The sequence below is a fragment of the Oncorhynchus gorbuscha genome, unplaced genomic scaffold (genome assembly GCF_021184085.1).
Source record: "Oncorhynchus gorbuscha isolate QuinsamMale2020 ecotype Even-year unplaced genomic scaffold, OgorEven_v1.0 Un_scaffold_1240, whole genome shotgun sequence".
Classification (NCBI taxonomy): Eukaryota; Metazoa; Chordata; class Actinopteri; order Salmoniformes; family Salmonidae; genus Oncorhynchus; species Oncorhynchus gorbuscha.
In genome coordinates, this window is record NW_025746075.1 from 119,377 (window position 1) to 146,741 (window position 27,365).

The window sequence follows — 27,365 nt, forward strand, 5'->3', positions numbered from 1 at the left end:
TTGTTTTCAGTCTTTGTGTGTCGACACCAGACAGAACTGTTCCGGTTGTTTTCAGTCTTTGTGTGTCGACACCAGACAGAACTGTTCCGGTTGTTTTCAGTCTTTGTGTGTCGACACCAGACAGAACTGTTCCGGTTGTTTTCAGTCTTTGTGTGTCGACACCAGACAGAACTGTTCCGGTTGTTTTCAGTCTTTTGTGTGTCGACACCAGACAGAACTGTTCAGTCGGTTGTTTTCAGTCTTTGTGTGTGTTGACACCAGACAGAACTGTTCCGGTTGTTTTCAGTCTTTCAGACAGAACTGTTGGTTGTTTTCAGTCTTTGTGTGTCGACACCAGACAGAACTGTTCCGGTTGTTTTCAGTCTTTGTGTGTCGTCTTTGTGTTGTTTTCAGTCTTTGTGTGACACCAGACAGAACTGTTCCGGTTGTTTTCAGTCTTTGTGTGTCGACACCAGACAGAACTGTTCCGGTTGTTTTCAGTCTTTGTGTGTCGACACCAGACAGAACTGTTCCGGTTGTTTTCAGTCTTTGTGTGTCGACACCAGACAGAACTGTTCCGGTTGTTTTCAGTCTTTGTGTGTCGACACCAGACAGAACTGTTCCGGTTGTTTTCAGTCTTTGTGTGTATCGACACCAGACAGAACTGTTCCGGTTGTTTTCAGTCTTTGTGTGTCGACACCAGACAGAACTGTTCCGGTTGTTTTCAGTCTTTGTGTGTGTCGACAGAACTGTTCAGTCTTTGTGTGTCGGCAGAACTGTTCCGGTTGTTTTCAGTCTTTGTGTGTCTGCACCAGACAGAACTGTTCCGGTTGTTTTCAGTCTTTGTGTGTATCGACACCAGACAGAACTGTTCCGGTTGTTTTCAGTCTTTGTGTGTCGACACCAGACAGAACTGTTCCGGTTGTTTTCAGTCTTTGTGTGTATCGACACCAGACAGAACTGTTCCGGTTGTTTTCAGTCTTTGTGTGTCGACACCAGACAGAACTGTTCCGGTTGTTTTCAGTCTTTGTGTGTATCGACACCAGACAGAACTGTTCCGGTTGTTTTCAGTCTTTGTGTGTCGACACCAGACAGAACTGTTCCGGTTGTTTTCAGTCTTTGTGTGTGTCTGCACCAGACAGAACTGTTCCGGTTGTTTTCAGTCTTTGTGTGTATCGACACCAGACAGAACTGTTCCGGTTGTTTTCAGTCTTTGTGTGTTTCTGCACCAGACAGAACTGTTCCGGTTGTTTTCAGTCTTTGTGTGTCGACACCAGACAGAACTGTTCTTGTTTTCAGTCTTTGTGTGTCGACACCAGACAGAACTGTTCCGGTTGTTTTCAGTCTTTGTGTGTCGACACCAGACAGAACTGTTCCGGTTGTTTTCAGTCTTTGTGTTTCACCAGACAGAACTGTTCCGGTTGTTTTCAGTCTTTGTGTGTGTCTGCACCAGACAGAACTGTTCCGGTTGTTTTCAGTCTTTGTGTGTCGACACCAGACAGAACTGTTCCGGTTGTTTTCAGTCTTTGTGTATCGACACCAGACAGAACTGTTCCGGTTGTTTTCAGTCTTTGTGTGTCGACACCAGACAGAACTGTTCCGGTTGTTTTCAGTCTTTGTGTGTATCGACACCAGACAGAACTGTTCCGGTTGTTTTCAGTCTTTGTGTGTCTGCACCAGACAGAACTGTTCCGGTTGTTTTCAGTCTTTGTGTGTCGACACCAGACAGAACTGTTCCGGTTGTTTTCAGTCTTTGTGTGTATCGACACCAGACAGAACTGTTCCGGTTGTTTTCAGTCTTTGTGTGTATCGACACCAGACAGAACTGTTCCGGTTGTTTTCAGTCTTTGTGTGTCGACACCAGACAGAACTGTTATGGTTGTTTTCAGTCTTTGTGTGTCGACACCAGACAGAACTGTTCCGGTTGTTTTGTGTGTCAGTCTTTTCAGTCTTTGTGTGTCGACACCAGACAGAACTGTTCCGGTTGTTTTCAGTCTTTGTGTGTCGACACCAGACAGAACTGTTCCGGTTGTTTTCAGTCTTTGTGTGTCGACACCAGACAGAACTGTTCCGGTTGTTTTCAGTCTTTGTGTGTATCGACACCAGACAGAACTGTTCCGGTTGTTTTCAGTCTTTGTGTGTCGACACCAGACAGAACTGTTCCGGTTGTTTTCAGTCTTTGTGTGTGTTCTGTTTTCAGTCTTTGTGTGTACGACAGACAGAACTGTTCCGGTTGTTTTCAGTCTTTGTGTGTATCGACACCAGACAGAACTGTTCCGGTTGTTTTCAGTCTTTGTGTGTCTGCACCAGACAGAACTGTTCCGGTTGTTTTCAGTCTTTGTGTGTCGACACCAGACAGAACTGTTCCGGTTGTTTTCAGTCTTTGTGTGTGTCTGCACCAGACACAACTGTTCGACACCAGACAGAACTGTTCCGGTTGTTTTCAGTCTTTGTGTGTATCGACACCAGACAGAACTGTTCCGGTTGTTTTCAGTCTTTGTGTGTCTGACACCAGACAGAACTGTTCCGGTTGTTTTCAGTCTTTGTGTGTCGACACCAGACAGAACTGTTCCGGTTGTTTTCAGTCTTTGTGTGTATCGACACCAGACAGAACTGTTCCGGTTGTTTTCAGTCTTTGTGTGTCGACACCAGACAGAACTGTTCCGGTTGTTTTCAGTCTTTGTGTGTCGACACCAGACAGAACTCGACACCAGACAGAACTGTTCCGGTTGTTTTCAGTCTTTGTGTGTCGACACCAGACAGAACTGTTCCGGTTGTTTTCAGTCTTTGTGTGTCGACACCAGACAGAACTGTTCCGGTTGTTTTCAGTCTTTGTGTGTCTGTGTTCGTTTTCAGTCTTTGTGTGTCTGCACCAGACAGAACTGTTCCGGTTGTTTTCAGTCTTTGTGTGTCGACACCAGACAGAACTGTTCCGGTTGTTTTCAGTCTTTGTGTGTCTGTTTCGGTTGTTTTCAGTCTTTGTGTGTATCGACACCAGACAGAACTGTTCCGGTTGTTTTCAGTCTTTGTGTGTCGACACCAGACAGAACTGTTCCGGTTGTTTTCAGTCTTTGTGTGTATCGACACCAGACAGAACTGTTCCGGTTGTTTTCAGTCTTTGTGTATCGACACCAGACAGAACTGTTCCGGTTGTTTTCAGTCTTTGTGTGTCGACACCAGACAGAACTGTTCCGGTTGTTTTCAGTCTTTGTGTGTATCGACACCAGACAGAACTGTTCCGGTTGTTTTCAGTCTTTGTGTGTTTCTGCACCAGACAGAACTGTTCCGGTTGTTTTCAGTCTTTGTGTGTCGACACCAGACAGAACTGTTCCGGTTGTTTTCAGTCTTTGTGTGTCGACACCAGACAGAACTGTTCCGGTTGTTTTCAGTCTTTGTGTGTTGTTTTCAGTCTTTGACACCAGACAGAACTGTTCCGGTTGTTTTCAGTCTTTGTGTGTGTCTGCACCAGACAGAACTGTTCTGGTTGTTTTCAGTCTTTGTGTGATCGACACCAGACAGAACTGTTCCGGTTGTTTTCAGTCTTTGTGTGTCGACACCAGACAGAACTGTTCCGGTTGTTTTCAGTCTTTGTGTGTCGTGTTCCGGTTGTTTTCAGTCTTTGTGTGTATCAGACAGAACTGTTCCGGTTGTTTTCAGTCTTTGTGTGTATCGACACCAGACAGAACTGTTCCGGTTGTTTTCAGTCTTTGTGTGTCGACACCAGACAGAACTGTTCCGTTGTTTTCAGTCTTTGTGTGTCGACACCAGACAGAACTGTTCGGTTGTTTTCAGTCTTTGTGTGTATCGACACCAGACAGAACTGTTCCGGTTGTTTTCAGTCTTTGTGTGTATCGACACCAGACAGAACTGTTCCGGTTGTTTTCAGTCTTTGTGTGTTTCTGCACCAGACAGAACTGTTCCGGTTGTTTTCAGTCTTTGTGTGTATCGACACCAGACAGAACTGTTCCGGTTGTTTTCAGTCTTTGTGTGTATCGACACCAGACAGAACTGTTCCGGTTGTTTTCAGTCTTTGTGTGTATCGACACCAGACAGAACTGTTCCGGTTGTTTTCAGTCTTTGTGTGTCGACACCAGACAGAACTGTTCCGGTTGTTTTCAGTCTTTGTGTGTCGACACCAGACAGAACTGTTCCGGTTGTTTTCAGTCTTTGTGTGTCGACACCAGACAGAACTGTTCCGGTTGTTTTCAGTCTTTGTGTGTCGACACCAGACAGAACTGTTCCAGTCTTGTTTTCAGAACTCTTTTTCAGTCTTTGTGTGTCGACACCAGACAGAACTGTTCCGGTTGTTTTCAGTCTTTGTGTGTATCGACACCAGACAGAACTGTTCCGGTTGTTTTCAGTCTTTGTGTGTATCGACACCAGACAGAACTGTTCCGGTTGTTTTCAGTCTTTGTGTGTTTCTGCACCAGACAGAACTGTTCCGGTTGTTTTCAGTCTTTGTGTGTATCGACACCAGACAGAACTGTTCCGGTTGTTTTCAGTCTTTGTGTGTCGACACCAGACAGAACTGTTCCGGTTGTTTTCAGTCTTTGTGTGTATCGACACCAGACAGAACTGTTCCGGTTGTTTTCAGTCTTTGTGTGTATCGACACCAGACAGAACTGTTCCGGTTGTTTTCAGTCTTTGTGTGTATCGACACCAGACAGAACTGTTCCGGTTGTTTTCAGTCTTTGTGTGTCGACACCAGACAGAACTGTTCTGGTTGTTTTCAGTCTTTGTGTATCGACACCAGACAGAACTGTTCCGGTTGTTTTCAGTCTTTGTGTGTATCGACACCAGACAGAACTGTTCCGGTTGTTTTCAGTCTTTGTGTGTTTCTGCACCAGACAGAACTGTTCCGGTTGTTTTCAGTCTTTGTGTGTATCGACACCAGACAGAACTGTTCCGGTTGTTTTCAGTCTTTGTGTGTCGACACCAGACAGAACTGTTCCGGTTGTTTTCAGTCTTTGTGTGTCGACACCAGACAGAACTGTTCCGGTTGTTTTCAGTCTTTGTGTGTGTCTGCACCAGACAGAACTGTTCCGGTTGTTTTCAGTCTTTGTGTGTATCGACACCAGACAGAACTGTTCCGGTTGTTTTCAGTCTTTGTGTGTATCGACACCAGACAGAACTGTTCCGGTTGTTTTCAGTCTTTGTGTGTCGACACCAGACAGAACTGTTCTGGTTGTTTTCAGTCTTTGTGTGTGTCTGCACACCAGACAGAACTGTTCCGGTTGTTTTCAGTCTTTGTGTGTGTCTGCACCAGACAGAACTGTTCCGGTTGTTTTCAGTCTTTGTGTGTGTCTGCACCAGACAGAACTGTTCCGGTTGTTTTCAGTCTTTGTGTGTATCGACACCAGACAGAACTGTTCCGGTTGTTTTCAGTCTTTGTGTGTATCGACACCAGACAGAACTGTTCCGGTTGTTTTCAGTCTTTGTGTGTCGACACCAGACAGAACTGTTCCGGTTGTTTTCAGTCTTTGTGTGTGTCTGCACCAGACAGAACTGTTCCGGTTGTTTTCAGTCTTTGTGTGTGTCTGCACCAGACAGAACTGTTCCGGTTGTTTTCAGTCTTTGTGTGTATGTTCGAGTCACCAGACAGAACTGTTCCGGTTGTTTTCAGTCTTTGTGTGTCGACACCAGACAGAACTGTTCCGGTTGTTTTCAGTCTTTGTGTGTCGACACCAGACAGAACTGTTCCGGTTGTTTTCAGTCTTTGTGTGTCGACACCAGACAGAACTGTTCCGGTTGTTTTCAGTCTTTGTGTGTCGACACCAGATAGAACTGTTTCGGTTGTATTCAGTCTTTGTGTGTGTCGACACCAGACAGAACTGTTCCGGTTGTTTTCAGTCTTTGTGTGTGTCGACACCAGACAGAACTGTTCCGGTTGTTTCTTTGTTGTTTTGTTATTCAGTGTTCAGTTTACTTTATTAAAAACATGAACACGTAGCACACTGTGCATTGGTCCTCACCTTCTTCCCAAGACAGCCTTTACACTGGGTTTATAAGCTCGGACATCGACTCTGCAGCTTGAGCATGCGTTTAGGGCACACTGGACTTCGGGCTAGATTGGTCGATGCTCCCTGCCTGTTTCATTACAGTATGTACACAGGGTGCTGTATATAGCGTTTTAACATATTAAAACAAAACAGATCAATGAGATTTATCCAGCCTTTGCTGCTATGCTGTAGGTTGTTGTAACATTTCAACTTAAAACATATTTTTCCTTATTTTGCACTGCAACGTTGCTGAATGGTGCACTCCAAATGTATTGTAGTTGAGTTGCCAACCGAGGCCACTGCTCAAATGTGGCTGTAATAGTCCTACGTGTTTCTGCTATGTTGTGTTTTGTTGGTTTAGTTTTTTTGGTTATTCATTGTCAAGCTTTACAAACTCAAGCCAGACTGTGGCATGTGTCTGTACCATGTCCATCCGGTGCGCACTGTAAACAGGTCTCACGAAGGCAGTGCAGTTGAAGTTGAATTCAAATCAAATCAAAATCTATTGGTCACATACATATATTTATCAGTTGTTTTTGCGGGTGGAGCGAAATGTTTGTGTTCCCAGCTCCAACAGTGCAGTAGTATCTAACAATTCAGAACAGTAAACAAATCTATAAGAAAAATAATGGAATTAAGAAAAATATAAATATTAGATTGAGCAATGTCGGAGTGGTATTGACTAAGATACAGTAGAATAGAATACAGTATATACATATGAACACGGCTATTTAACAGTCTGATGGCCTTGAGATAGAAGCTGTTTAACAGTCTGATGGCCTTGAGATAGAAGCTGTTTAACAGTCTGATGGCCTTGAGATAGAAGCTGTTTAACAGTCTGATGGCCTTGAGATAGAAGCTGTTTAACAGTCTGATGGCCTTGAGATAGAAGCTGTTTAACAGTCTGATGGCCTTGAGATAGAAGCTGTTTAACAGTCTGATGGCCTTGAGATAGAAGCTGTTTAACAGTCTGATGGCCTTGAGATAGAAGCTGTTTAACAGTCTCTCGGTCCCAGCTTTGATGCACCTGTACTGACCTCGCCTTCTGGATGGTAGTGGGGTGAACAGGCAGTGGCTCGGGTGGTTATCGTCCTTGATCTTGTTGGCCTTCCTGTGACATCGGGTGGTGTAGGTGTCCTGGAGGGCAGGTAGTTTGACCCCAGTGATGTGTTGTGCAGACCTCACTACCCTCTGGAGAGCCCTGAGGATGCGGGCGGAGCAGTTGCCTTACCAGGTGGTGATACTGCCAGACACGATGCTCTCCCTTGTGCATCTGTTAAAGTTTGTGAGGGTTTTAGATGACAAGCAAATTTCTTCAGCCTCCTGAGATTTAAGAGGCGCAGTTTCGCCTTCACCACACTCTCTGTGTGGGTGGACCATTTCAGATCGTCAGTGATGTGCACGCCAAGGAACTTGAAGCTTTCCACCTTCTCCACTGCGGTCCCGTCGATGTACGAAAGTATTCAGACTCTTTGCTATGAGACTCAAAATTGAGCTCCGGTGTATCGTGTTTTCATTGATCATCCTTTAGATGTTTCTACAACTTGATTGGAGTCCACCTGTGGTAAATTCTATTGTTTGGACATGATTTGGAAAGGCACACACCTGTCTATATAAGGTCCCAAAGTTGAGAGTGCATGTCAGAGCAAAAAGCAAGCCATGAGGTCGAAGCATTGAAGCATTGAAGGTCCCCAAGAAAACACTGACTTCAATCATTCTTAAATATAAGACGTTTGGAACCACCAAGACTCTTCCTAGAGCTGGCCTTCCGGCCAAACTGAGCAATTGGGGGAGAAGGGCCTTGGTCAGGGAGGTGACCAAGAACCCGATGGCCACTCTGACAGAGCTCCAGAGTTCCTCTGTAGAGGTTGGAGAACCTTCCAGAAGGACAACCATCTCTGCAGCACTCCACCAATCAGGCCTTTATTGTAGATTGGCCAGACGGAAGCGACTCCTCAGTAAACGTCAAGACAGCCCACTTGGAGTTTGCCAAAAGGCACCTAAAGGATTCACAGACCATGAGAAACAAGATTCTCTGGTCTGATGAAACCAAGATTGAACTCTTTGGCCTGAATGCCAAGCGCACGTCTTGTGGAAACCTGGCACCTGTGGGGATGTTTTTCAGTGGCAGGGACTGGGAGACTAGTCAGGATTGAAGGAAAGATGAACGGAGCAAAGTACAGTGAGATCCTTGATGAAAACCTGCTCCAGAGCTCTCAGGACCTCAGACTGGGGCGAAGGTCCACCTACCAACAGGAGAACAACCTTAAGCACACAGCCAAGTCAATGCAGGAACGATTTAGGGACAAGTCTCTGAATGTCCTTGAGTGGCCCAGCCAGAGCCCGAACTTGAACCCGATCGATCATCTCTGGAGAGACCTGACCATAGCTCTATAGCGGCACCCTATTCCCTATGTAGTGTACACCTTTAGACCCTGAAGGCCTCTGTGTCTGCTAGCTGCCCTGAGGGCCTCTGTGTCTGCTCCCTGCCCTGAGGGCCTCTGTGTCTGCTAGCTGCCCTGAGGGCCTCTATGTCTGCTCCCTGCCCTGAGGGCCTCTGTCTGCTCCCTGCCCTGAGGGCCTCTGTGTCTGCTCGCTGCCCTGAGGGCCTCTGTGTCTGCTCCCTGCCCTGAGGGCCTCTGTGTCTGCTCCCTGCCCTGAGGGCCTCTATGTCTGCTCCCTGCCCTGAGGGCCTCTATGTCTGCTCCCTGCCCTGAGGGCCTCTATGTCTGCTCCCTGCCCTGAGGGCCTCTGTGTCTGCTCGCTGCCCTGAGGGCCTCTATGTCTGCTCCCTGCCCTGAGGGCCTCTATGTCTGCTCCCTGCTCTGAGGGCCCTTGTGTCTGCTAGCTGCCATGAATGCCTCTTTTCAATAAGCTTTTCAATAAGCTTTGGCATACATAGTCTAATTGTTTTGATTAATCCAATCAACCTCTCTCTCTCTCTCCTCACTTCCTCCCTCTATCTCCTCCCCTCTTTCCCTCTATACCTACCCCCCCCTCTGCTCTCTCCCTCTCCTCTCTCCCTCACCCTCCCTCTCCTCTCTCCCACCAGTCCATTCCTCCATGCCAGGGTGAGAGAGGTTTTGTCAGACTGTGCCCTGCCCATCTCGATTTTGACATTCTCCTTCATCGGATCCTACCTGTTCAACGACATCGACCGTCAGTACCTCCCTCCTCTCCTCCTTCTCTACTCCTCCTCTTCTGTCTCCTTCTCCTTCATCGGATCCTACCTGTTCAACGACATCGACCGTCACTACCTCCCTCCTCTCCTCCTTCTCTACTCCTCCTCTTCTGTCTCCTTCTTCTTCATTGGATCCCACCTGTTCAATGACATCAAGCATCAGCACCCCTCTCCTCCCATCCTTCAGCACCCCTCTCCTCCTCTCCTTCAGCACCCCTACTCTCTTCTCCTTCTCCCCTCTAAGTACCCTATCCTCCTCTCCTTCCATCCTTTAGTACCCCTCTCCTCCACTCCATCTATACTTCAGTACCCTCTCCTCCTCTTTCTCGACACCTCTCCTCTCCTTCTTCTTCATTGGATCCTACCTGTTCAACGACATCAAGCTTCTCCTCCTGCCCTTCCGTCCTTCTATCCTCTATACCCTCTCCGACTGTCCTTCTGTCCCTCTCCTCATCTCCTTCAGTACCTGACTCCTTCTCCCTGTCCACCTGATATACTCTCCTCTGTTTCTTACTTTCTGCTCTCAAACACAAACGACTCTAGTCCTCAACCCTCGTCCTCAACACTCATCCTCAACCCTCGTCCTCAACACTCATCCTCAACTCTCTTCCTCAACACTCATCCTCAACCCAAGTCTTCAACTCTAGTCCTCAACTCTAGTCCTCAACACTCATCCTCAACCCAAGTCTTCAACTCTAGTCCTCAACTCTAGTCCTCAACCCTCATCCTCAACACACATCCTCAACCCAAGACTTCAACTCTAGTCATCAACCCTCATCCTCAAACCTCGTCCTCAAACCTAGTCCCCCTTCCTAGTCCTCAACCCTAGTCTTCAACCCTAGTCTTCAACCCTAGTCCTCAACCCTAGGCTTCAACCCTAGTCTTCAACCCTAGTCCTCAACCCTAGGCTTCAATCCTAGTCCTCAACCCTAGGCTTCAACCCTAGTCCTCAACCCTAGTATTCAACCCTAGTCCTCAACCCTAGGCTTCAACCCTAGTCTTCAACCCTAGTCCTCAACCCTAGTCTTCAAGCCTAGTCCTCAACCCTAGTCTTCAACCCTAGTCCTCAACCCTAGTATTCAACCCTAGTCTTCAAACCTAGTCCTCAACCATAGTCCTCAAACCTAGTCCCCCTTCCTAGTCCTCAACCCTAATCCTCAACTCTAGTCTTCAACCCTAAACTTCAACCCTAGTCCTCAAGCCTAATCCTCAACCCTAGTCCCCCTTCCTAGTCCTCAACCCTAATCCTCAACTCTAGTCTTCAACCCTAAACTTCAACCCTAGTCCTCAAGCCTAATCCTCAACCCTAGTCCCCCTTCCTAGTCCTCAACCCTAATCCTCAACTCTAGTCTTCAACCCTAAACTTCAACCCTAGTCCTCAAGCCTAATCCTCAACCCTAGTCCCCCTTCCTAGTCCTCAACCCTAATCCTCAACCTGAGTCCTCAACCCTAATCCTCAAGCCTAGTTTTCAACACTAGTTCCACTTTCTAGTCCTCAACCCTAGTCTTCAAGCCTTGTCCCCCTACCTAGTCCTCAATCTAGTCTTCCATCCTATTCCCACTTCCTAGTCCTCAACCCTAATCCTAATCCTTAACCCTAATCCTCAACCCTAGTCATCAGCCCTATTCTTCAACCTAGTCCTCAACACTCATCCTCAACCCTAGTCCTCAACCCTCGTCCTCAACACTCATCTTCAACCCTAGTCTTCAAGCCCTAGTCTTCAACCCTAGTCTTCAACCCTAGTCTTCAACCCTAGTCCTCAACTCTAGTCCTCAACTCTAGTCCTCAACCCTAGTCTTTCATCCTAGTCCTCAACCCTCATCCTCAACCCTCATCCTAAACACTCATCCTCAACCCTAGTCTTCAACTCTAGTCCTCAACTATAGTCCTCAACCCTAGTCTTCCACCCTAGTCCTCAATCCTCGTCCTCAACACTCATCCTCAACCCTACTCTTCAATTCTAGACTTCAACCCTAGTCCTCATCCCTAGTCCTCAAATCTAGTCTTCCATCCTAGTCCTCAACCCTAGTCTTCAACCCTATTCCCACTTCCTAGTCCTCAACCCTAATCCTCAACCCTAATCCTCAACCCTAGTCCTCAACCCGTGTCCTCAACACTCATCCTCATCCCTAGACTTCAACCCTAGACTTCAACCCTAGGCTTCAACCCTAGTCTTTAACCCTAGTCCTCAACCCTAGTCTTCAAACCTAGTCTTTAACAATAGGCTTCAACCCTAAACTTCAACCCTAGTCTTCAACCCTAGTCTCCTACCCTAGTCCTCAATCCTAGTCTTCAACCCTCATCCTCAACACTCATCCTCAACACTAGTCTTCAACCCTAGACTTCAACACTAGTCTTCAACCCTAGACTTCAACCCTAGACTTCAACTCTAGGCTTCAACCCTAGTCTTCAACCCTAGTCCTCAAACCAAGTCTTACAACCCTAGTCTTCAACCCTAGTCTTCAACCAAAGTCCTCAACCCTAATCCTCAACCCTAGTCCTCATCTCTAGTCCTCAACCCTAGTCCTCATCTCTAGTCCTCATCTCTAGTCCTCATCTCTAGTCCTCATCTCTAGTCCTCATCTCTAGTCCTCAACTCTAGTCCTCAACCCTAGTCCTCAACACTAGTCTCCAGCCTAGTCCTCAACCCTAGTCCTCATCCCTAGTCCTCAACCCTAGTCCTCATCTCTAGTCCTCAACCCTAGTCCTCAACACTAGTCTCCAGCCTAGTCCTCAAACCTAGTCCTCAACACTAGTCTCCAGCCTAGTCCTCAACCCTAGTCCTCATCTCTAGTCCTCAACCCTAGTCCTCAACCCTCGTCTTGTTTCTACAGTTCCAGTATTTAACTTCCATAACGGTCCGATGTTCAGCGTTGCTCCAGTTGGGAAGTTGTCAGTCATGAACGTTTTGTCGGCCATGGTTCTGGGCTTCCTCCTGGCTCTCCTCATCTTCATCGACCAGAACATCGTGGTCTCTCTCACCAACGCTCCCGAGAACAGGTAAAGATGTGCCGACGGCAATGCGCTATATCTGTGTGTGTATATATATATATATATCAACTGTGTGTGTATATATATATATCAACTGTGTGTGTGTATATATATATCAACTGTGTGTTTATATATATATCAACTGTGTGTTTATATATATATCAACTGTGTGTGTATATATATATCAACTGTGTGTGTATATATATATCAACTGTGTGTGTATATATATATCAACTGTGTGTGTATATATATATCAACTGTGTGTGTATATATATATCATATCAACTGTGTGTGTATATATATATATATCAACTGTGTGTGTATATATATATATCAACTGTGTGTGTATATATATATAACTGTGTGTGTGTACATATATATCAACTGTGTGTGTGTATATATATATCAACTGTGTGTGTGTATATATATATCAACTGTGTGTGTGTGTGTGTGTGTGTGTGTGTGTGTGTGTGTGTGTGTGTGTGTGTGTGTGTGTGTGTGTGTGTGTGTGTGTGTGTGTGTGTGTGTGTGTGTGTGTGTGTGTGTGTGTGTGTGTGTGTGTGTGTGTGTGTGTGTGTGTGTGTGTGTGTGTGTATGTGTGTGTGTGTGTGTGTGTATATATATCGTGTGTGTGTGTATATCGTGTGTGTGTATATATTGTGTGTGTGTGTATATATCGTGTGTGTGTGTATATATGTGTGTGTGTGTATATATATGTGTGTGTGTATATATATATCAACTGTGTGTGTGTATATATATATCAACTGTGTGTGTGTATATATATATCAACTGTGTGTGTGTGTATATATATCAAGTGTGTGTGTGTGTGTGTGTGTGTGTGTGTGTGTGTGTGTGTGTGTGTGTGTGTGTGTGTGTGTGTGTGTGTGTGTGTGTGTGTGTGTGTGTGTGTGTGTGTGTGTGTGTGTGTATATATCGTGTGTGTGTGTGTGTGTGTGTGTGTGTGTGTGTATATATCGTGTGTGTGTGTATATATCGTGTGTGTGTGTATATATCGTGTGTGTGTGTATATATCGTGTGTGTGTGTATATATCAACTGTGTGTGTGTGTGTGTGTGTATCAACTGTGTGTGTGTGTGTGTATCAACTGTGTGTGTGTGTGTGTATCAACTGTGTGTGTGTGTGTGTGTATCAACTGTGTGTGTGTGTGTGTATCAACTGTGTGTGTGTGTGTATATCAACTGTGTGTGTGTGTATATCAACTGTGTGTGTGTGTGTGTGTATATCAACTGTGTCTGTGTGTGTATCACCTGTGTGTATATCAACTGTGTGTGTGTGTCAACTGTGTGTGTGTATCAACTGTGTGTGTGTGTGTGTGTATCACCTGTGTGTGTGTCTCAACTGTGTGTGTGTGTCAGGCTGCTGAAGGGAACAGCGTACCACTGGGACCTGATGCTCTCTGGGCTCATCAACATCCTGATGTCTCTCCTGGGGTTACCATGGATACACGCAGCATTCCCCCACTCCACCCTGCACGTCAGACAGCTGGCCTTCGTAGAGCAGCGGGTGGAGGGAGGACATCTATATGAGACGTGAGTTACCTGCCCCTTAGAGACGACCTGCCCCTTAGAGACGACCTGCCCCTTTGAGAAGACTTGCCCCTTTGAGAAGACTTGCCCCTTAGAGAAGACTTGCCCCTTAGAGACGACCTGCCCCTTAGAGGTTACCTGCCCCTTAGAGGTTACCTGCCCCTTAGAGACTACCTGCCCCTTAGAGACTACCTGCCCCTTAGAGACTACCTGCCCCTTAGAGACTACCTGCCCCTTAGAGACGACCTGCCCCTTAGAGGTTACCTGCCCCTTAGAGGTTACCTGCCCTTAGAGGTTACCTGCCCTTAGAGGTTACCTGCCCCTTAGAGGTTACCTGCCCTTAGAGGTTACCTGCCCTTAGAGGTTACCTGCCCTTAGAGGTTACCTGCCCTTAGAGGTTACCTGCCCATTAGAGGTTACCTGCCCTTAGAGGTTACCTGCCCATTAGAGGTTACCTGCCCCTTAGAGATTACCTGCCCCTTAGAGGTTACCTGCCCTTAGAGACTACCTGCCCTTAGAGACTACCTACACTTAGAGACTACCTGCCCTTAGAGACTACCTGCCCCTTAGAGACTACCTGCCCCTTAGAGACTACCAGCCCCTTAGAGACAACCTGCCCTTAGAGACGACCTGCCCTTAGAGACGACCTGCCCCTTAGAGACGACCTGCCCCTTAGAGACGACATGCCCCTTAGAGACGACATGCCCCTTAGAGACGACCTCCCCTTAGAGACGACCTCCCCTTAGAGACGACCTCCCCTTAGAGACTACCTGTCCCTTAGAGACTACCTGTCCCTTAGAGACTACCTGCCCCTTAGACACGACCTGTCCCTTAGAGACTACCTCCCCTTAGAGACAACCTCCCCTTAGAGACAACCTCCCCTTAGAGACTACCTGCCCCTTAGAGACTACCTGTCCCTTAGAGACTACCTGCCCCTTAGAGACTACCTGTCCCTTAGAGACAACCTCCCCTTAGAGACAACCTCCCCTTAGAGACAACCTCCCCTTAGAGACTACCTGCCCCTTAGAGACTACCTGACCCTTAGAGACTACTTGACCCTTAGAGACAACCTGCCCTTAGAGACAACTTGCCCTTAGACTACCTGCCCCTTAGACTACCTGCCCCTTAGAGACTACCTGCCCCTTAGAGACGACCTGCCTCTTAGAGACGACCTGCCCCTTAGAGACGACCTGTATTCTAAAGTTTGAATGCTTTTCGCTCCAGAATAGGGGCGGCAGGGTAGCCTAGTGGTTAGAGTGTGTTGGGCCAGTAACCGAAAGGTTGCTAGATCGGATCCCCAAGCTGACAGGGTACAAATCTGTCGTTCTCCCCCGAACAAGGCAGTTAACCCACTGTTCCTAGGCTGTCATTGTAAATAGGAATTTGTTATTGACTGACTTGCCTGGTTGAATAAAGGTCAAATAAAAAATACAACAGGACAATGAAGTCCATATCCACATACCTCATCTTGACGACAGAAAATAGACTCATTACTCATACAACAACGGACCAAGATGTCATCTACAGTGCTTTCTGAAAGTATTCACCCCCCCCCAAAGTCAATACTTTGTAAAGCTTTACAAAGTTCGGTTTGTGCCAGACATAGCGTTTTCCCTGATGGCCAATAAGGTCAATTTTAATCTCATCAGACCAGAGTACCTTCTTCCATATGTTTGGGGAGTCTCCCACATGATTTTTGGCGAACAATAAACATGTTTGCTTATTTTTTAATTTAAGCAAAGGCTTTTTTCTGGCCATTCTTCCGTAAAGCCCAGCTCTGTGGAGTGAACAGCTTAAAAAGGTCCTATGGACAGATACTCCAATCTCCGCTATAGAGCTTTGCAGCTCGTTCAGGGTTATCGTTGGTCTCTTTGCTGCCTCTCTGATTAATGCCCTCCTTGCCTGGTCCGTGGGTTGTGGTGGGCGGCCCTCTCTTGGCTGGTTTGTTGTGGTGCCATACTCTTTCCATTTTTTAATAATAGATTTAATGTTCAAGGTTTGGGATATTTTTTTATAACCCAACCCTGGTCTGTACTTCTCCACAACTTTGTCCCTGACCTGTTTGGAAAGCTCCTGTCACACCCTAGTCGTAGTATTTTGTGTTTTTCTTCATGTATGTGGTCAGGCCAGGGTGTGACTTAGTGGGGTTTTCTAGGTTAGTCTATGGCTGTCTGAAGTGGTTCTCAATCAGAGGCAGGTGTTTATCGTTGTCTCTGATTGGGAACCATATTTAGGCAGCCATATTCTTTGGTTGTATTGTGGGTGATTGTCCTTAGTGTCTTGATGTCCTTAGTCTGTGTTAGTTTGCACCAGTTAAGGCTGTTTCGGTTTTCACTACGTTTGTTGAGTTTGTGTTTTGGATTCGTGTTTACGTTGTGTGATTAAACATGGATCGCAATATACACGCTGCAGTTTGGTCCGACTCTCCTTCACCACATGAAAACCGTGACAGCTCCTTGGTCTTCATGTCGCTTGCTTGGTGGTACCCCTTGCTTAGTGGTGTTGCAGACTCTGGGGCCTTTCAGAACAGGTGTATATATACTGAGATCATGTGACAGATCATTTGACACTTAGATTGCTCACAGGTGGACTTTATTTAACTAAATATGGGACTTCTGAAGGTAATTAGTTGCACCAGATCTTATTTAGGGGCTTCATCGCAAAGGGGGTGAATACATATCCACCACTTTTTCATTTATGTTTTTTTTTTTTTTGAAACAAGTTATTTTGTGTTTGTCCATTACATGAAATCCAAATAATAATATATATAAATTACAGGTTGTAATGCACCAAAATAGGAAAAACAATAGGAGTGAATAGGGGTGAATACTTTTGCAAGGCATCATAAAACACCTTTCCTAACAGCACTCATAAAATATGTGGTTAGTGTAAAGTATATTGTGTAATGTTATTTAGTTTATGTATGTAAGGCCAAGGAGAGCGGTTCCCCAATGGTGGAACAAACTCCCTCACGACGCCAGGACAGCGGAGTCAATCACCACCTTCCAGAGACACCTGAAACCCCACCTCTTTAAGGAATACCTAGGATAGGATAAGTAATCCCTCTCACCCCCCCCCCCCCCTTTAAGATTTAGATGCACTATTGTAAAGTGACTGTTCCACTGGATGTCATAAGGTGAATGCACCAATTTGTAAGTCGCTCTGGATAAGAGCGTCTGCTAAATGACTTAAATGTAAATGTTATTACAAGGTATAATATTCTTATTACAAGTTACCACACAATGTAATAATAATAATAATATAATAATATATATTATATGTGTAACTTAATCAAGGCATACTTGGTGCCTACAAACTGCAGACTTAATTTCATTCAATATTGGACTGCCTCTGTGAGTGTATGGTTCATGAAGAACATGCTATGGACACAAACATTACGAGAGGTTTAGAGGAGGCTTGGATGACTTTCACCCATCTTCTCAGACTTGAACCAAACATTTTGAACTTTCCCCTCAAATGGAGGGAATAAAAGAACTGAGGTTTCAGACCTCAGTTCCAGTGAATGTTTTGGCTATCAAGACTGTCTGGATTAACGACCCAAGGATTTACTTTCAGACCTCAGTTCCAGTGAATGTTTTGGCTATCAAGACTGTCTGGATTAACGACCCAAGGATTTACTTTCAGACCTCAGTTCCAGTGAATGTTTTGGCTATCAAGACTGTCTGGATTAACGACCCAAGGATTTACTTTCAGACCTCAGTTCCGGTGAATGTTTTGGCTATCAAGACTGTCTGGATTAACGACCCAAGGATTTACTTTCAGACCTCAGTTCCAGTGAATGTTTTGGCTATCAAGACTGTCTGGATTAACGACCCAAGGATTTACTTTAGCAAAGTTTTCTATCGAAGCCGAGCTAAGGATCATCCAACTGATCCCATCTAGATGAAATTCAATTTCACATGTGCCGAATACAATGCTTACTTACAAGCCCCTAACCAACAAATAAGAAATAAAAGTAACAAGTAGTTAAAGAGCAGCAGTAAAATAACAATAGCGAGACTGTACCGGTACCCCCTGTATATAGAGTCAATGTGCAGGGGCACCAGTTAGTCAATGTATTTGGGGTAATATGTACATGTAGATAGAGTTATTAAAGTGATTATGCATAGATACAAACAAAGAGTAGCAGTGGCGTAAAAGGGGGGGTGCAAATAGTCTGAGTAGCCATTTTGATTAGATGTTAAGGAGTCTTATGGCTTTGAGGTAGAAGCTGTTTAGAAGCCTCTTGGAACTAGACTTGGCACTCCAGTACTGCTTGCCGTGCGGTAGCAGAGAGCACAGTCTATGACTTGGGGGGGTAGAAGCTGTTTAGAAGCCTCTTGGAACTAGACTTGGCACTCCAGTACTGCTTGCCGTGCAGTAGCAGAGAGCACAGTCTATGACTTGGGGGGGTAGAAGCTGTTTAGAAGCCTCTTGGACCTAGACTTGGCACTCCAGTACTGCTTGCCGTGCGGTAGCAGAGAGCACAGTCTATGACTTGGGGGGGTAGAAGCTGTTTAGAAGCTTCTTGGACCTAGATTTGGCACTCCAGTACTGCTTGCCGTGCGGTAGCAGAGAGCACAGTCTATGACTTGGAACTAGACTTGGCACTCCAGTACTGCTTGCCGTGCGGTAGCAGAGAGCACAGTCTATGACTAGGGTGGTTAGAGTCTTTGACAATTTTTAGGGCCTTCCTCTGACACCGCCTGGTATTGAGGTCCTGGATTCCAGGAAGCTAGGCCCCAGTGATGTACTGGGCCGTACACACTACCCTCTGTAGTGCCTTGCGGTCGGAGGCCGAGCAGTTGCCATACCAGGCAGTGATGCAACCAGTCAGGATGCTATCGATGGTGAAGCTGTAGAACCTTTTGAGGATCTGAGGACCCATGGCAAATCTTTTCAGTCTCCTGAGGGGGAATAGGCATTGTCATGCCTTCTTCACAATTGTCTTGGTGTGCTTGGACCATATTAGTTTGTTGGTGATGTGGACACCAAGGAACTTGAAGCTCTCAACCTGCTCCACTCCATCAATGAGAATGGGGGCTGCTCAGTCCTCCTTTTCCTGTAGTCCACAATCATCTCCTTTGTCTTGATCACGTTAAGGGAGAGGTTGTTGTCCTAGAATCACACAGCCAGGTCTCTGACATCATCCCTATACGCTGTCTTGTCATTGTCTGTGATTAAGGCCTACCACTGTTGTGTCATCGGCAAACTTAATGATGGTGTTGGAGTCGTACCTGGCGGTGCAGTCATTAGTGAACAGGGAGTAGAGGAAGGGACTGAGCACACACCCCTGAGGGGCCCCCTTGTTGAGGATCAGCGTGGCGGATGTGTTGTTACCTACCCTTACCACCTGGGAGCGGCCTGTCAGGAAGTCCAGGATCCAGTTGCAGAGGAAGGTGTTTAGTCCCAGGGTCCTTAGCTTATTGATGAGCTTTGAGGGCAATATGGTGTTGAACGCTAAGCATTAGTCAATGAATAGCATTCTCACATAGGTGTTCCTTTTGTCCATGTGAGAAAGGGCAGTGTGTAGTGCAATAGAGATTGCATTATCTGTGGATCTGTTGGGGCAGTACGGACATTGGAGTGGGTCTAGGGTTTCAGGGATAATGGTGTTGATGTGAACCATGACCAGCCTTTCAAAGCACGTCATGGCTACAGATGTGAGTGCTACGAGTCATTTAGGCAGGTTACCTTAATGTTCTTGAGCACATCAACTTTTCAGAGGAGACTGTGTGAATCAGGCCTCCATGGTCGAATTGCTGCAAAGAAATCACTACTAAAGGACACCAGTAACAAGAAGAGACTTGCATGGGCCAAGAAACAAGAGCAATGGATATTAGTCCGGTGGAAAAGTGTCCTTTGGTCTGATGAGTCCAAATTGGAGATGTTTGGTTCCAACCGCCGTGTCTTTGTGAGACACAGAGTAGGTGAACGGATGATCTCCACATGTCTGGTTCCCACCGTGAAGCATGGAGGAGGAATTGTGATGTTGTGGGGTGCTTTGCTGGTGACACAGTCTGTGATTGATTTAGAATTCAAGGCACACTTAACCAGCATGGCTACCACAGCATTCAGCAGCGATACGCCATCTCATCTGCTTTGCGCTTAGTGGGACTATCATTTGTTTGTCAACAGGACAATGACCCAACACACCTCCAGGGTAAGGGCTACTTGACCAAGAAGGAGAGTGATGGAATACCTCTACACAATTTACATGGTTTGGGATTAATTGGACCACAAAGTGAAGGAAAATCAACCAACAAGTGCTCAGCATAAGGGGGAACTCCTTCAAGACTGTTGGAAAAGCATTCCAGGTGAAGCTGGTTGAGAGAATGCCAAGAGTGTACAAAGCTGTCATCAAGGCAAAGTGTGGCTACTTTAAATAATCTAAAATATGAAGTATATTTTGATTTGTTTAAAAAAAAATCTTAACTACACAATTCCATGTGTGATTTCATAGTTTGGATGTCTTCACTATTATTCTACAATGTGGAGGGAAAGAGGTATGGGACTGTAGGTGGAGGTAAAGAGGTATGGGACTGTAGGTGGAGGTAAAGAGGTATGGGACTGTAGGTGGAGGTATAGAGGTATGGAACTGTAGGTGGAGGGAAAGAGGTATGGGACTGTAGGTGGAGGTGTAGAGGTATGGAACTGTAGGTGGAGGGAAAGAGGTATGGGACTGTAGGTGGAGGTAAAGAGGTATGGAACTGTAGGTGGAGGTATAGAGGCATGTGACTGTAGGTGGAGGTATAGAGGTATGGGACTGTAGGTGGAGGTATAGAGGTATGTGACTGTAGGTGGAGGTATAGAGGCATGTGACTGTAGGTGGAGGTATAGAGGTATGTGACTGTAGGTGGAGGTATAGAGGTATGGGACTGTAGGTGGAGGTATAGAGGTATGTGACTGTAGGTGGAGGTAAAGAGGTATGTGACTGGAGGTGGAGGTATGGGACTGTAGGTGGAGGTATAGAGGTATGGGACTGTAGGTGGAGGTAAAGAGGTATGTGACTGGAGGTGGAGGTATGGGACTGTAGGTGGAGGTATAGAGGTATGTGACTGTAGGTGGAGGTATGTGACTGTAGGTGGAGGTATAGAGGTATGTGACTGTAGGTGGAGGTATAGAGGTAAGGAACTGTAGGTGGAGGCATAGAGGTATGTGACTGTAGGTGGAGGTATAGAGGTATGTGACTGTAGGTGGAGGTAAAGAGGTACGTGACTGTAGGTGGAGGTATGTGACTGTAGGTGGAGGTATAGAGGTATGTGACTGTAGGTGGAGGTAGAGAGGTATGTGACTGTAGGTGGAGGTATAGAGGTATGGGACTGTAGGTGGAGGTAAAGAGGTAAGGGACTGTAGGTGGAGGTAAAAATGTATGTGACTGTAGGTGGAGGTAAAGAGGTATGGGACTGTAGGTGGAGGTATAGAGGTATGGGACTGTAGGTGGAGGTAAAAATGTATGGGAATGTAGGTGGAGGAATAGAGGTATGAGACTGTAGGTGGAGGTAAAGAGGTATGTGACTGTAGGTGGAGGTAAAGAGGTATGTGACTGTAGGTGGAGGTAGAGGTATGTGACTGTAGGTGGAGGTAAAGAGGTATGGAACTGTAGGTGGAGGTATAGAGGTATGGAACTGTAGGTACGGGTAAGGATGACAGAGGCAGAGAATATCACCGTTTACTGGGAATTTATTTCCTTACACGGTAATGTGGGAAAAAGGGTCTGGACAGAACCAAATCAAAGAAAGTTTTAGTCCCCTGTCCTACCTTACCTACCTAACCACTACTTACCTAACCTACCCTCTCCTACCTTACCTACCCACTACTTACCTAAACTACCCTCTCCTACCTTACCTACCCACTACTTACCTAACCTACCCTCTCCTACCTTACCTACCCACTACTTACCTAACCTACCCTCTCCTACCTTACCTGCTTATCCACTACTTACCTAACCTACCCTCTCCTGCCTTACCTACCCACTACTTACCTAACCTACCCTCTCCTACCTTACCTACCTACCCACTACTTACCTAACCTACCCTCTCCTACCTTAGCTGCCTACCCACTACTTACCTAACCTACCCTCTCCTACCTTACCTACCTACTACTTACCTAACCTACCCTCTCCTACCTTACCGACCTACCCACTACTTACCTAACCTACCCTCTCCTACCTTACCTACCTACTACTTATCTAACCTACCCTCTCCTACCTTACCTACCCACTACTTATCTAACCTACCCTCTCCTACCTTACCTACCCACTACTTACCTAACCTACCCTCTCCTACCTTACCTACCTACTACTTACCTAACCTACCCTCTCCTACCTTACCTGCTTATCCACTACTTACCTAACCTACTCTCTCTTGCCTTACCTGCCTACCCAGGTTATAGATAGACTAGTGTCCTGTGGGTTATAACATGCTCTAAGAGGTTATAGATAGACTATTGTCCTGTGGGTTATAACATGCTCTAAGAGGTTATAGATAGACTAGTGTCCTGTGGGTTATAACATGCTCTAAGAGGTTATAGATAGACTGGTGTCCTGTGGGTTATAACATGCTCTAAGAGGTTATAGATAGACTAGTGTCCTTAATCAGAAGTAACTGTTGACTTATTGTGTGTGTGTGTGTGTGTGTGTGTGTGTGTGTGTGTGTGTGTGTGTGTGTGTGTGTGTGTGTGTGTGTGTGTGTGTGTGTGTGTGTGTGTGTGTGTGTGTGTGTGTGTGTGTGTGTGTGTGTGTGTGTGTCCAGTATTGTCAGTGTAAAGGAGACCAGGCTAACATCTCTAGTGGCCAACATCTTCATCGGTATGTCAGTGTTTCTGCTTCCGGTTCCTCTCCAGTGGATCCCCAAACCTGTCCTCTACGGACTTTTTCTTTACATCGCCCTTACATCTATAGACGGGAACCAGATGTGTGACCGCATGGCCCTGCTCCTTAAAGAACAGGTTAGTGACCACAATGCCCTGCTCCTTAATGACCACAATGCCCTGCTCCTTAAAGAACAGGTTAGTGACCACAATGCCCTGCTCCTTAATGACCACAATGCCCTGCTCCTTAAAGAACAGGTTAGTGACCACAATGCCCTGCTCCTTAATGACCACAATGCCCTGCTCCTTAAAGAACAGGTTAGTGACCACAATGCCCTGCTCCTTAAAGAACAGGTTAGTGATCACAATGCCCTGCTTCTTAATGACCACAATGCCCTGCTCCTTAAAGAACAGGTTAGTGACCACAATGCCCTGCTCCTTAAAGAACAGGTTAGTGACCACAATGCCCTGCTCCTTAAAGAACAGGTTAGTGACCACAATGCCCTGCTCCTTAAAGAACAGGTTAGTGACCACAATGCCCTGCTCCTTAAAGAACAGGTTAGTGACCACAATGCCCTGCTCCTTAAAGAACAGGTTAGTGACCACAATGCCCTGCTCCTTAAAGAACAGGTTAGTGACCACAATGCCCTGCTCCTTAAAGAACAGGTTAGTGACCACAATGCCATGCTCCTTAAAGAACAGGTTAGTGACCACAATGCCATGCTCCTTAAAGAACAGGTTAGTGACCACAATGCCCTGCTCCTTAAAGAACAGGTTAGTGACCACAATGCCCTGCTCCTTAAAGAACAGGTTAGTGACCACAATGCTCTGCTTCATAATGACCACAATGCCCTGCTCCTTAAAGAACAGGTTAGTGACCACAATGCTCTGCTTCATAATGACCACAATGCACTGCTCCTTAAAGAACAGGTTAGTGACCACAATGCCCTGCTTCATAAAGAACAGGTTCGTGACCACAAGGCCCTGCAGGTGTGAACAGGTGATTTTGAACAGGTTAGTGACCACAATGCTCTGCTTCATAATGACCACGGGGCTTTTGGTGGACCACAATGTTACTGTAATGGCCACGGGCTTTTGGTGGAACAGTTTTGTAATGGCCTCAGGGCTTTTGGTGGGTTACTGTAATGGCCATGGGGCTTTTGGTGGGTTACTGTAATGGCCTCAGGGCTTTTGGTGGGTTACTGTAATGGCCACAGGGCTTTTAGTGGGTTACTGTAATGGCCTCGGGGCTTTTGGTGGGTTACTGTAATGGCCTCGGGGCTTTTGGTGGGTTACTGTAATGGCCACAGGGCTTTTGGTGGGTTACTGTAATGGCCTCGGGGCTTTTGGTGGGTTACTGTAATGGCCTCGGGGCTTTTGGTGGGTTACTGTAATGGCCTCGGGGCTTTTGGTGGGTTACTGTAATGGCCACAGGGCTTTTGGTGGGTTACTGTAATGGCCTCAGGGCTTTTGGTGGGTTACTGTAATGGCCACAGGGCTTTTGGTGGGTTACTGTAATGGCCATAGGGCTTTTGGTGGGTTACTGTAATGGCCATAGGGCTTTTGGTGGGTTACTGTAATGGCCATAGGGCTTTTGGTGGGTTACTGTAATGGCCACAGGGCTTTGCAGATCAAAACAACGGTAGGATCCTGTAGGCACAGTTGAAACCTGCACATCTTTTGGAGACCACCGACCAACAGATTACACTGTTAAATCAATAAAGAAGTTAATTGTTCTCTCTCTTCTCCCTCTCTTCTCCATCTCTCTCCCTCTCTGCTCCCCCTCTCTCTCTCTATCTCTCTCTCTCACTTTCTCACTGTCTCTCTCTCTCTCTCTCTCTCTCTCTCTCTCTCTCTCTCTCTCTCTCTCTCCCTCACTATCTCTTCTCTCTCTCTCTCTCTCTCTCTCTCTCTCTCCCTCTCTCTCTGCTCTCTCTCTCTTTCTCTCTGCTCCCTCTCTCTCTGCTCTCTCTCTCTCTCTCTGCTCCCTCTCTCTTTCTCTCTGCTCTCTCTCTCTCTCTCTCTGCTCCCTCTCTCTCTCTGCTCCCTCTCTCTCTCTGCTCCCTCTCTCTCTCTCTGCTCCCTCTCTCTCTCTCTCTCCCTCTCTCTCTGCTCTCTCTCTCTTTCTCTCTGCTCCCTCTCTCTCTGCTCTCTCTCTCTCTCTCTGCTCCCTCTCTCTTTCTCTCTGCTCTCTCTCTCTCCCTCTCTCTCTGCTCCATCTCTCTCTCTCTCTCCCTCTCTCTCTGCTCTCTCTCTTTCTCTCTGCTCCCTCTCTCTGCTCTCTCTCTCTCTCTCTCTCTGCTCCCTCTCTCTCTCTCTGCTCTCTCTCTCTCTCTCTCTGCTCTCTCTCTCTCTCTCTCTCTCTCTCTCTCTCTCTCTCTCTCTCTCTCTCTCTCTCTCTCTCTGCTCCCTCTCTCTGCTCTCTCTCTCTCTTCTCCCTCTCTCTCTGCTCCCTCTCTCTCTCTCTGCTCCCTCTCTCTGCTCTCTCTCTCTCTCTTCTCCCTCTCCTATCTCTCTCTTCTCCCTCTCCTATCTCTCTCTCTGCTCCCTCTCTCTGCTCTCTCTCTCTCTCTTCTCCCTCTCCTATCTCTCTCTTCTCCCTCTCCTATCTCTAGACGTCCTACCCCCCCGCCCACTACATCCGTAAGGTTCCCCAGAGGAAGATCCACTATTTCACGTTTCTCCAGATGATGCAGCTACTGGTCCTGTGTGGCTTTGGCATGTCCCCTCTACCCTACATGAAGATGGCATTCCCTCTCTTTATGGTACTGCTTATACCTATCAGGTACAACACAGTGTATAATATGTTCCTCCATAATGTACAGTAGACTACAGACAATATGTTCCTCCATAATGTACAGTAGACTACAGACAATATGTTCCTCCATCATGTACAGTAGACTACAGACAGACACTATGTTCCTCCATGTACAGTAGACTACAGACAGACAATATGTTCCTCCATGTACAGTAGACTACAGACAGACAATATGTTCCTCCATGTACAGTAGACTACAGACAATATGTTCCTCCATCATGTACAGTAGACTACAGACAGACAATATGTTCCTCCATCATGTACAGTAGACTACAGACAGACAATATGTTCCTCCATCATGTACAGTAGACTACAGACAGACACTATGTTCCTCCATGTACAGTAGACTACAGACAGACAATATGTTCCTCCATGTACAGTAGACTACAGACAATATGTTCCTCCATCATGTACAGTAGACTACAGACAGACAATATGTTCCTCCATCATGTACAGTAGACTACAGACAGACAATATGTTCCTCCATCATGTACAGTAGACTACAGACAGACAATATGTTCCTCCATCATGTACAGTAGACTACAGACAGACAATATGTTCCTCCATCATGTACAGTAGACTACAGACAGACAATATGTTCCTCCATCATGTACAGTAGACTACAGACAGACAATATGTTCCTCTATCATGTACAGTAGACTACAGACAGACAATATGTTCCTCCAATAAATGGTCTGCTGACACTACAATACTTGGTCTGGTGTCTGCTGACACTACAATACGGGTTGTACAGGCCCTTAGCTCGAAACCTCCAATGCACCTCCACGGCCCAGTGTATCCGGTGCCTCGGCCTCCTGCATGTCTCCCCGGCCTGGTTTGTCCGGAGCTGCCGGAGTCGCCCTCCTGTCGGGAGCTGCCGGAGTCGCCCTCCTGTCGGGAGCTGCCGGAGTCGCCCTCCTGTCGGGAGCTGCCGGAGTCGCCCTCCTGTCGGGAGCTGCCGGAGTCGCCCTCCTGTCGGGAGCTGCCGGAGTCGCCCTCCTGTCGGGAGCTGCCGGAGTCGCCCTCCTGTCGGGAGCTGCCGGAGTCGCCCTCCTGTCGGGAGCTGCCGGAGTCGCCCTCCTGTCGGGAGCTGCCGGAGTCGCCCTCCCATATAGGGTTAGGTTTTGCGGCCGGGGGTCCGCACCTTTGGGGGCGGGTACTGTCTCGCCCTGACCTTAGAGATCCTTTTTATGTCTCTATTTTGTTTTGGTCAGGGCGAGAGTTGGGGTGGGCATTCTATGTTTTGTGTTCTATATTTTCTATTTCTTTGTGGTTGGCCGGGAATGGTTCTCAACCAGTGACAGCTGTCTATCGTTGTCTCTGATTGGGAACCATACTTAGGCACCCTTTTCCCACCTGTGTTTGTGGGAGGTTGTCTCTGTTTAGAGCACTTTGCTTTTGAGCGTCACGGTTTGTTTTTGTAGTGTTTAGTTTGGCATCATTTTAATTAAAATAAAGAAAATGTACACTCACCACCCTGCTCCTTGGTTCTCTCCTTCCAACAGCCGTGACATGTGTTGGTCTGTTACATGTGTTGGTCTGTGTCTGTATCTACATGTGTTGGTCTGTATCTACATGTGTTGGTCTGTTACATGTGTTGGTCTGTGTCTGTAGTTACATGTGTTGGTCTGTGTCTGTATCTACATGTGTTGGTCTGTATCTACATGTGTTGGTCTGTTACATGTGTTGGTCTGTGTCTGTAGTTACATGTGTTGGTCTGTTACAATTGTTGGTCTGTTACATGTGTTGGTCTGTGTCTGTAGTTACATGTGTTGGTCTGTTACATGTGTTGGTCTGTTACATGTGTTGGTCTGTGTCTGTAGTCACGTGTTGGTCTGTTACATGTGTTGGTCTGTTACAAGTGTTGGTCTGTTACATGTGTTGGTCTGTTACATGTGTTGGTCTGTTACATGTGTTGGTCTGTGTCTGTATCTACATGTGTTGGTCTGTTACATGTGTTGGTCTGTGTCTGTAGTTACATGTGTTGGTCTGTTACATGTGTTGGTATGTTACATGTGTTGGTCTGTTACATGTGTTGG

The 27,365-nt window shown here is 46.6% G+C and overlaps 1 protein-coding gene across 1 annotated transcript in view; it reads left to right on the forward strand.

Annotated features, from left to right (window-relative positions):
- The window catches only part of LOC124021882 (solute carrier family 4 member 11-like), a gene marked incomplete at its 3' end in the record, with an annotated part of 59,898 nt that extends 33,634 nt beyond the window's left edge, over positions 1-26,264 (forward strand). Inside the window, exons 9-14 of the mRNA XM_046337023.1 lie at positions 9,031-9,137; positions 11,995-12,160; positions 13,527-13,700; positions 22,451-22,646; positions 25,124-25,293; positions 26,081-26,264. Coding sequence (XP_046192979.1) covers positions 9,031-9,137; positions 11,995-12,160; positions 13,527-13,700; positions 22,451-22,646; positions 25,124-25,293; positions 26,081-26,264 — 997 coding nt within the window. The remainder of the gene's footprint in view (positions 1-9,030; positions 9,138-11,994; positions 12,161-13,526; positions 13,701-22,450; positions 22,647-25,123; positions 25,294-26,080) is intronic.
- Positions 26,265-27,365: the final 1,101 nt, after the last annotated feature.